The sequence below is a fragment of the Cloeon dipterum genome, chromosome 3, assembly GCF_949628265.1.
Source record: "Cloeon dipterum chromosome 3, ieCloDipt1.1, whole genome shotgun sequence".
In the NCBI taxonomy this organism is placed as follows: Eukaryota; Metazoa; Arthropoda; class Insecta; order Ephemeroptera; family Baetidae; genus Cloeon; species Cloeon dipterum.
The window spans coordinates 21,055,745-21,065,636 of NC_088788.1; the positions used below are offsets into that span (position 1 = coordinate 21,055,745).

A 9,892-nucleotide genomic window follows, 5' to 3' on the forward strand; every position below is an offset into this window, starting at 1 on the left:
GAGGAAATCCATTTTGCATAATATTATAATTTAAAAAGTAAACGAAAAAATAAGGTCGATTGATGTACGCATATTAAATACAAAATAATATTCGAACACAATAAAATGCTTTATATTATATTATGTGAAAACAACCAACAAAACCATTTGTCGAAAAATGAAACCAACACAAATTTTACGGTTGAAGCTCTCTATTTTACTAACGAAAATTGCTCTCCGCTCTCACAGACAGAATAAATTATTCATGAAAATAAATAAAATTTTGTGCGATCATCAGTGCGTGAAAATGCAAATCATTCGCTCTGTTTGCCAAATTTTTTGTTTTTTCTCAAATTCTTGTTCGACCTGACTTTGCTCTTTGCTTGCTGATGGTTGACTTGTTCGCCAAGCATGGCCAAGAGACGCTCGGGCAACGCGGCTAGACTGTCCTGGTGCAGCAGTCCCACCTCGTTCATAAGCTCCAAACCACGGCCCAAGAGGTCCTCGCTGCTGGCGCCGCCCACAGATCGGCGTCGACGACCCGACCTCGCAGCGACGCCTTCCACTGCACTCTGAAACATTTTGCAACACAAAAAAGCAAATTCAAAACAAATAAATGTATTGTCTTAATTATTATTTTTTAGTTTGGAATTTAGCCACATAGAGATAAATTACTTTAGGTTTGCAATGTTACAAAATTACTCCCCAAGAGGCAAAAGATATCCTGTGTCCTATGCAAATTTTTCTGTTTTTTATGAAGCGGGGTAGAGTGTGTGCTAAAAGCAAAGTTTCTTGCCTGCAAAAGGACGAGCAGGACGAGGTAGGAAATATATCCGAGGGCAGCGTTGACGTTAATGCCGCTGGGCGTGATGTTGGGGTCCATGGTGGGCTCCGGCCTGCGGGTCACAGCACTTTACATCTCGCATCCATTTTCATGCACACGCAAAAACAATAATGGAAGCGCAAATTCAAATACGTACTCGTGGAATTTGATGTAGGTGGGCGAGTCGTGCGGGTTTCCATACGGCTCGTAATACGGCGAGGCTGAAATTGGGTTTTAATGCGAAATTTGCATATTGTTTGATGAGCAGAGATTGATATTTTACCTTCGTAATGAACATTGCTGGCTGCGACGTGGTTGGCAGACCGAGCTGAAGTCATGGCTGGGGGATATTTGTGGTGGCCTAGTGATTGCAATTGCTGAACTAAAATAATCATAAAAATTAACTCATAAATAAAAAAGTGTCCCATATACCAAAGAATTTCCTTTTATATTGTACTTAGTTGTCATTTTTAAATAGGGAACTAAAATTTTTCCGTGAAATCTATTGTATCGTCTTGTTTGTGCAATTTTTATTTAATCCCAAAAACATCGTATTTTGGAAACAAAAGTATATTATACTTATAGACTGAATGAAATTACAAAATAATGAAATTCGGAATAATATGAAAATGTGGTGGTCTTTGTCAAAGGGTCACAGAATAGTTCGTTTTGAAAATAAATGATTTCCGATGGGAATTGTCTACCATTTCATTGGCCAAGGTTCTGATAGAAGTCCAAAAGGATAAAATGCTGAGCCAAGTAAAAGGTAATGCTGTTAAATGTCTAAATTTGAGAAAAGATTTGTACAATTATAAATTTCATTTATTCGAGATACAATTTTTCACAATATTCAGATCCTTAAAAATATAATTTTTAAATTTTGAAAATAATCGTGTTAAAAAATAAAATTTAACTCTCTCTTGTATTTATTTTTTCTTATATTTGTGAATTATGAAATTCAAAGCCGAAATACTCACCGATCTGATTTGCGATGTCGGTGCTGTCGGCCACTTGGTCGGCAACCGCGGCGCGTGCCGAATGCACCTGTAGGAGGGCGGCGAACAGGAGGAGCACGGTGGTAGTCGGCGTCTTGGTGGCCATGCTGAGTCGGACTGCAGTGGTCCTGCCGTGGCGGGGTTCGTTTTAAGGCGGCGCGATGTGGGTCAGCAGCGCGAACCAATTTCGACCCATCATGCGGCGCGGTCACCCTTACTTGGACGGGCTAACTAGCGTGTCACTCGCGGGCCTTAAGAAGAGGCCGCCGCGTCCGCGGCTCCTCAGCTGCTCCAAAGATGCGGCTGCTGAGTGTCGTCGTCCTGCTGCACGTCCTCGCCGCCCTCGACGCCGCCTCCAACAGCAGCTCTGCGTCCGCCGAGCTGCCCAAGGAGCACCGCACGGCGGCGGCCAGCAGCAAGGAAATCGTCACTAAAATAGGTAAGTGCTCTAAATTCATTGAGACATTCAGATAATATTACGAGATATATTTAAGCAAACAAATTGGAGAAAAAATTCTAGTTGGAAGTTGATTTTCTCCAATTTGTTTTGACATCTATTTTGTCAATATTTTAATTGGTCTAGGCAACACTCCACAAACTTCCTCGCAAACGGCTAAAATGTAATATTAAATTTGACATTTAATCATATTTTTCAAAATTTAGATTGGAAGTAGCCCGTATTTTTATTCTAAAAATTATAAAATAAGCTTGGAAATTTCTCAAATTAAAATAAAATGCTTATCGCAGGACAGTCGATCATTAAAACAATATTTCTACCCGTAAATTAACGCTGTTCACGATATTTCATTTTTCTAATGGCTATATGAATTTTATAAAAACAAATAAATTCGATTAATATAGCCAAAACGTTAGTTTGCTATATGTGCAATTTCTTTTCAATATCTCCAAAATATCCGCTAGAAGAAATTTAAAATTTCATAGGAAAGTTGCAAGAAATAATGCCAAGAATTTTTTTTATCATACTGAATATTCCTAACGATTACCTGATGGTCCTTTTTTATTCATGTTGAATTGAAAAGCCGAACATTTTCCTCAAAGCTATCAACGCCATTTTACACTCTACTAATTTTAACTTCTACAATTCTATTTTGTTATATCGACAAATATGTAATGGAGTTATGTATTTTTAGATGAAATCATAATTTATTATACATATCAATGAAGGCAAAGTGCAACAATTTTCTACACTTGTACTTTGTCAATGTCTGACCTAGTAGATGAAATAAGAATGGCTGACACACTGCTTTGAATAAATTGGTTATGCAAAATACAGTGTGCAACAGCAAAATTGAACGCATTAGAACAAACTGAATAGGAAAACACATATTTTCCATATGAACCAGAAGTTGCTTCCTAAGATTTCAAGACGATTTGCGTGTTCCAGTCAAGAAGATCAAAGGCATGGCTGATCAGCACAAACTGCCGTCGTGGCTGAACGAGCAAATCTACCAGTACGAAGACCCGATCGCGTCTGGCCACCCGCACGCCTACCACGTGATCAAGTATGACATATATTTACCCTTTCGGGCATCAGCACTTTGAGAACCCATTTGTATCATATTAAGAGTCGATTTAAGGCAGCACACTGTCCTCATTACTTTCCTGGCTGAGCGGAACCTGCGTCAGCTGCACCAACTGTGCCATTGACGTCGGCAAAGCGAGAAAAAATGACTCAATTTCCATTTTCCGCGCTTTCCACCTGCGCGCAGTTGCATCTTTTCTAGGTTCATATATTTTATTTTTTAGGGACGAGGAGCCAACGAGCGACTCGATTTTCAGTCCAACCGGTGTGAACATCAAAGGAATGCTAGGATTCGTTGAATACCTAATTCTGCTCATTCTTTTAAAGGTGAACTAGCATTGATTTAAATAACAAATGACTTGCTTTTGTCACGGCACCAATGTATGGATCCAGGGCTCCATTGATCACGTAGCCGAGAGGTACAAGCTGTCCAACAAGATCAAAGACCAGGAGTTTCTGGCCAGGAAGACGCGAGACTTGAACGAACTCAGCACAAAAATCCTCCAGAGATTGCACTAATTTATTCAACAAGCAGGGATTCCGAGTTTGGATGGTCAAATAAAACCAGTGGATTCAGCTTTTTACAATTGGATGATTTTTTTACTCTACAAACATCAATAAAACTGTTCTATCAGTTTGTCAATACAGCAAAGCATGCGCTTAATTTGATATAAAAAATTTGAAACTAAATTTAATCGATTTTGTTAAGCAGAGAAATGATAATTAAAGAGTTATTTATTACAAGATGAGGTTGTTGCTTTTTTGTTACATCTTCTCCGACAGACAGTCAGTGGCGACGCTGCTTTGTCTTCTTTCAAGTAAATTAACCGTAATTACAGCTCACGCACTCACAGTTCAATTCACGACACAAACGACACTCTTTCTTTTGAACCCAGCCTTGGCCGCCAGCTGGCTTGCAAATGCAGTCAGGGTAATTTTTTTAGCTACAACTGCGTCTGAACTGAGACGGAAAACAGTTTCAATTTTAAATAAAAACGAATCAAATCAACTAGAAATTGAACAACATAAATGCAGCCGAATTTCGGCCAAACATGGAATAATATCACAAACCAAGGCCGGGCCAGCATTTTCCGATGAAACGAAAAACTTTATAAGTTCTTCTCTCTTTCATAATAATAATAATTAAAACACAATCTTGTGTGAGTCCAACAACTCACATTTTTGCAACGTTCCGCGCGCGCGCTTACTCTTTCTCTCTCTTTCTTTCTTTATCGTTCGAACCGTGAGAATTCTTTTCCATTGAGTAGTTGTGTATTGTATTTACAGGAACATAAAAATGCCCGTCATCGCGAAGGAGATCCCTAGAAATTAATAATACGCAAGCGAGATTGATCTTTCTTGGTAGTCGTTGTCGTCGTCGTCATTTGTGTGGTATGGCAAAGAAACCAAAGTGTTTTAAATAGTTTACAAATCAGCATCAGTGAAAATAAAAAGAACGAGCTCGTTCCAACGAGTCAGCCGCTGCGAAGTCGTCGCGCGTCGGTTCAACTTGAACTTTCTTCTTATTCATCATCATCAGTATGCACAAGAAACGGAAAACGGAAAAACAGAGTCTGTGAGCCAAACTGGTGGCGTCATCTTGTGCCTGCCCGCGCGCAAACTAGCCGGGCTATCTGCGGTCTTTGTACAAGAGGTATGTCTCCAACGCCGGCGGCAAGCACAGCTCGTGGATCCGCTCCTCCAGCTGCTCCTTTCCTACACCTTGCCGTATCACTCGCCGACAAAGGTCCATCAGAGGCAAAGGCTCAGCTGAAAATTACAACTCGTTAGTCAAACAGTTCAAATGCGAAAAAGTCTACTTTTTAAATAATTAACTGGACAAATAGAAGATTTTTAGGATTAAGAATGTTGGACTAAAGACTATTGATCCTCTCTTTTATATTCAAACCCAATTTAATTTTTTTCAGGGACAATTTTAAATATCATTGAACTTTCTTTCTCACTGTCACTTTGATTGACTTTGGTTGCGAGAAACTAGACTGCGATTAGAAAGCTATAACGCAAGTAGTGTTTTACAAAACAAATTGTTTTTGCATAACACATGATAATACATATAAGATATTAAATTTCCAGTGAGTATGACTGTTTCCCTATCAAGATCTAGCCTAGAATGAATAAAATTATAACTAAGTGGGAAATCCCACTGTTACTTTACATATCTATTTATGTATAATATTAAAATAGCTCTGAATTTAAATTGCATCCTTGTTTACGCTGCAAGTTTGGAAAAACTAGGAATTGAATATCAAAATTTTCTCAGTATTGAAAATTGCAATTATTAACAGCCTTATTTAATGAACCATTATTTGAATTAATTTTTAATCTTTTAGGGATGGAATGCTCACTCAAAAGAATAGCATTGCCCAAAGAAAAGAAAGAAAAAACTTCAATAGTGTCAGGCTTTAAAAAGATTGGGATAATTCCATAGAGTAACCTTCCAAATCTTATTTTTCTTAACGATAATTTGAGCAATAATTATCACTGCATTAAGAAAATGGTCAATAACAAAACTGATAAAATTAGAAAGAAGAGCATCATATGTCACGCTATGAAATTAAACGCTTTTCGTTTGGATGAAATACAAAAAAAAACACCATTTATTTCAGAAAAATTCTGAATTTCAGTATTTAATCTCCACTAAAATAAAAACATAAAATTGAAAAAAATACTTACGGTCAAGGCCGCCGATGTACTTAATAGTGATCTCGCAGTGTCCCCAGACAGCGCTGACGATCGGGTGCAGTTTCCTGCCTTTGAGGCCTCGGAAGGCGACCCCCAGGTACTGGCCGTCAACGACGAACGCCAGGGTGCCCTCGTCCATGTCGAGCACCACCAGCAGCTTGTCGGGCACGATGAAAGTCTCGTCGGGCTTGAGCAGCGCCGGGTAGGTAACCCCGCTGGCGCTGTTTTTGCTGTCGTGGTACAGCTTGTTGCGCCCCAGGTCCCAACCCCATGACTGTTCGTTGCTGCCCACCAGGCTCTGGAATTCGAAAAGAATGTTACACAGCGGCTAAGATAATTAAATAGATTTCAACCATGGAGATTTGTTTTGAAAGACTTAAAATAAATAAAAAGAGTAATAATGAACTTTATTTGAAATCATTCAGGATTTGTTATTAGGAATATTTAATTTTGTTCATCTATCATATACAAAAATAACGTAAACTAAATCAAAACGACAGGAAATGAAGAGCACTATTTCTTATAATTATTTTTAAGCAAAGTTGTATTTTCGTAGCGTACCTGATAGCCGACAGAATGCAAAGGTGCATCCTGGGTCGCCACGCCAACGACAGCATGCGTCCCCCGCTGCCTCGTGGACCAGTGGATTTCCCAGACGTGAAGCCCTTTGGTGAAGCCGACTTTACCCCTAATGCAGTCTGTGCTTTGCGCCACAGGGTGGCGATGGAAAGTCAATTTGTCATCCTCCTGCAAGAAGGGAAGCGGTCAGTGAGATGCTCAAAAAGTTTGATTTTCAGTCCAGAGAGAGGCAATGATCAATTTGTGTGGGTTCGCACCTTGACGAATATGTTGAGGGATCTGTCCTCAGAGTTCCATGCGTGTTTCAGTTGGCACTCGCGGCTCACTGGAGGCATGTCCAGCAGCATGTCCAGCCGCGCTGGCCGCGCAAAGTCTTGAGCCAGTTCGCGTGGAATCACAGGCTTGTAGGGCTGCGGGCTCTCGCGACTCACGTTCTTAGCTCCGCCTGCGAATCGAAAGAAACCATCAAAATCTGGATATTCTGCGACTCAAAAATATCCACAGCTGTTAGGTAATATTTTTTACGCCGTCACTTTTGTTAAATAATAATTTACCAAGAGGGCAATAAAATGACTAGACTGAAAAAAATTGGCAGCTAACGAATTATTAATTAGCAGGCAAAAATTAAGAGTCAAACGTAGCATGCTTTTCATTTTGATTAAAAAAGCACTCAATAAAAATGTTTCCCTTATTTAATTACGTTTTAAACAATTGGAAAGAAAAACTATGGAATAATAATAACCATCCACTACCATTGTTAATTTTTTAAACAGTGTTTACAAAGCCATTTAAAAGTGTTGAATTCAATAATCAAAAAATCATGGTTAAAAAACAATTTAATATCGACCGTATACCCCCACAGCCCTCTATGTGAAGAGGGTTGTGTGATAATTTAAAACTTTAATTATTTATAGCCATTCACCAACCTGATATTTTCTGGCCCATGTTCATTCCCGGCCGGGAGGCGCGGGTTCGAGATCTGTGTTCGAGGTGCGCGGAACTTTTGGCCGGCAGCACCGAAGACTTGTAGTTGTGCCTACGCAGCTGACGCGCGTCCAACTGGCCGCTGTAGCGCGCGCGCCGGTGGCCGCTGCCGCTGCTGCCGGTCTCGTGGGCCGCGGAGACTTCTCTGGCCGCCGCCTGCGCTCCAACGGCCGGCTCAGTGGGTCTGCGGCAGCCCGGAGCCCCGCAACAAAGCCCCTGGTTGCTGACTAGCTCTCTACTGCGTGGCACTTCGTCTATGTACCTCCTTCTTTGCCTGAAACAGTGACAAAAACAAACTCGGTTAGACATGCGTTTCAAAAACAGTCAACTGACTATAGGTAAATAATGTTGCATTGCAACAAATTGGAAACGATTCGTTGGTCTGTTAGGAAAAGGAGCTAGCAACCAAGAAATGGTTGGACAACAATGATACTGGAAAATCAAGCATGACATCAAAAAATTCTTTCGCAAGACTTTATTTTCTTTGTGATTATTGTTAGTGTTTCAGGGGAATATCGGCTGGCTACAATTTAAAACCCGACGAAAAATTCGACTACAAGAGTACTCAGGCTGCACTCTAGAGCAATTAAAATGCTGGGAGACAAAACAGTCGTAATGCAATAATTTTATTTTCAATTTCGAGTCTGCTGCCTGTGAGAGCAGCAGCCGGTTTCATTATTTCATCTCCGCCGGCTGGCTTTACGCGGCGGCGGCAAATTGCAAAACGAAATTGTTGGCCAATGAAATGACAAGTACCGAGAACGTGTGTAAATGTCTGCTGACTGGATCTGTGTGTGTATGTGTGTGTGAGTGTGCAAGGCAGCAGTCTCTCTGATGTTATTATTATTATCATCTGCGCGCGGATAAAATGTGCGGCGTCACACAGTGTTTTGAAACAATTATTCCGTAAGAATATTGCGGGACGAGACGTTATTTTGGGCCCGTGATGCTAATCGAGTGGCCTCACGAAATAATTGGATTTCCTGTTTCTCTGCCGTAGGACCACGTTTCGAAATGCGATAAGCGTCCGTGTCCTTGAAAACAGTTTAAAAGTTCAAAGCCGGAGAAAGTGTTGCTCAACAGCGCGCATTATTTACGTTCGAATGGCCACGATCTCGACTTTTCAGTCCATTTTCTCAGCAGGGGGCCGAATTTTGCATTTCGGATTCTGGCCTGAATGTTATCAGCGTGGCACGCGCTGGTGGCTGTCTATGCATTCATCCAGCAGCTTTCGGCCAAGGCCGGATGAGTTTGGCAAACTTGTGTGCGATTAGCTTTGGTGCAATTGTTATGCAAGCCGGGTTGCCTAACGCCGCGCGCGCGCTAATCGCCGCGTCCAAGGCGCTGCTGAATATTATCTACGCCCACGTTTGCATTTCGACGATTTCGGCGCCCTCCCGCTCAACATCGGAGCAGTTGGCTCATAATTCATTTCACTACTCGCGCAGCAAGCATTTCACGCGGCTAACCTTGAATTTTTTGCTCTCCGCCGCTGCTGTTGCTGCTGCTGCTGCTCGGTGGTGAGATAATTCGCTCTGCCATACAAGGATACTTTCTAAACTGCTAGCATGCTAAATAGCAGCATTACACAAATTTCAACTTTTGTGTGTACACACGCACTTGTACACGCGCGTGCTCTGTGAATGGACGATAAATCAATAGCGGGCACGACAATTACAGCTGCACGGGGCGCGTGTTTGCACGAGAAATTTAAATTCGTGCCCGAGTGTTTCGAGCATCGACTGCTGCTGACCCAGCACCACCTCGGCCAGCAAGGGCAGGCAATCTGTCTCACTTGCAAAATACAGCAGAGGTCGACCGCTCGCGAGTGTCGAAAACGCACAGTCTAAAAAGGCTCACAGCTCACACGCAGAGCGCGAATCGCAATGTTGGAATTATTGCTTGAAAGGCGACTTATTCGCTTTGATCGATCGATTTTACCGCCTCTTTTAATGCAACGGGAATTTATTTCAAGAAAAATAGGGAAGACAAATTCGTGCCCGACTTTGAATAGTCCCCTGAAACACCTGGCGCATTCTTTGGCTTCGGAAACATTTTAATGAGCGTGCTAGGGGACGTATAAATCACGGTGCGTTCACAAATTTGGCGGACAACCAGCAAACTAACGACCGCCGTCCGGAGCGAAAAGAGTTTTCTTTATTCCTTTACCAAATGAGTGAGTGAGTTAGTTGGGCTTATTTTTTCCTTCACCTAAGGCCACATATGACCTTCAAAAGGAGGAGGAGGAGAGAGAGAGAGAGAGAGAGAGAGAGAGAGAGAGAGAGA

General features: G+C 41.5%; 3 protein-coding genes across 4 annotated transcripts in view; 1 reads left to right on the forward strand and 2 right to left on the reverse strand.

Moving 5' to 3' along the window:
• Nucleotides 1–173: 173 nt before the first annotated feature.
• LOC135941396 (uncharacterized) lies at nucleotides 174–2,000 on the reverse strand. Its single transcript, XM_065486899.1, has 5 exons — nucleotides 1,780–2,000; nucleotides 1,086–1,184; nucleotides 960–1,023; nucleotides 776–875; nucleotides 174–551 (listed from the first exon to the last, which is right to left on the reverse strand). Exons 1-5 carry the CDS (start codon nucleotides 1,901–1,903, stop codon nucleotides 294–296), a joined length of 645 nt encoding a protein of 214 aa, XP_065342971.1. The 5' UTR covers nucleotides 1,904–2,000; the 3' UTR covers nucleotides 174–293.
• Nucleotides 2,001–2,094: 94 nt separating this feature from the next.
• On the forward strand, nucleotides 2,095–4,336 carry LOC135941397 (uncharacterized). Its single transcript, XM_065486900.1, has 4 exons — nucleotides 2,095–2,236; nucleotides 3,203–3,320; nucleotides 3,565–3,667; nucleotides 3,734–4,336. Exons 1-4 carry the CDS (start codon nucleotides 2,095–2,097, stop codon nucleotides 3,857–3,859), a joined length of 489 nt encoding a protein of 162 aa, XP_065342972.1. The 3' UTR covers nucleotides 3,860–4,336.
• gus (gustavus) overlaps nucleotides 3,913–9,892 on the reverse strand; it is a 37,559-nt gene continuing 31,579 nt past the window's right edge. For both annotated transcript variants that reach the window (XM_065486897.1, XM_065486896.1), the window contains exons 2-6: nucleotides 7,549–7,880; nucleotides 6,880–7,067; nucleotides 6,605–6,790; nucleotides 6,035–6,341; nucleotides 3,913–5,110 (exon numbers count right to left, since the gene is read on the reverse strand). In XM_065486897.1, the coding sequence (XP_065342969.1) occupies nucleotides 4,971–5,110; nucleotides 6,035–6,341; nucleotides 6,605–6,790; nucleotides 6,880–7,067; nucleotides 7,549–7,573 (846 nt within the window). In that variant the 5' untranslated portion in view covers nucleotides 7,574–7,880 and the 3' untranslated portion in view covers nucleotides 3,913–4,970. The remainder of the gene's footprint in view (nucleotides 5,111–6,034; nucleotides 6,342–6,604; nucleotides 6,791–6,879; nucleotides 7,068–7,548; nucleotides 7,881–9,892) is intronic.

Coding starts and splice junctions, on each gene's coding strand:
- LOC135941396 (XM_065486899.1), bottom strand. CDS start 1,903: ATGGCCACCAAGACGCCGACTACCACCGTGCTCCTCCTGTTCGCCGCC. Junction 876..959: donor ACCTACATCAAATTCCACGA/GTACGTATTTGA, acceptor TGTGACCCGCAG/GCCGGAGCCCACCATGGACC. Junction 552..775: donor TCCTGCTCGTCCTTTTGCAG/GCAAGAAACTTT, acceptor AAAATGTTTCAG/AGTGCAGTGGAAGGCGTCGC.
- LOC135941397 (XM_065486900.1), top strand. CDS start 2,095: ATGCGGCTGCTGAGTGTCGTCGTCCTGCTGCACGTCCTCGCCGCCCTC. Junction 2,237..3,202: donor GGAAATCGTCACTAAAATAG/GTAAGTGCTCTA, acceptor TGCGTGTTCCAG/TCAAGAAGATCAAAGGCATG. Junction 3,668..3,733: donor TTCTGCTCATTCTTTTAAAG/GTGAACTAGCAT, acceptor GTATGGATCCAG/GGCTCCATTGATCACGTAGC.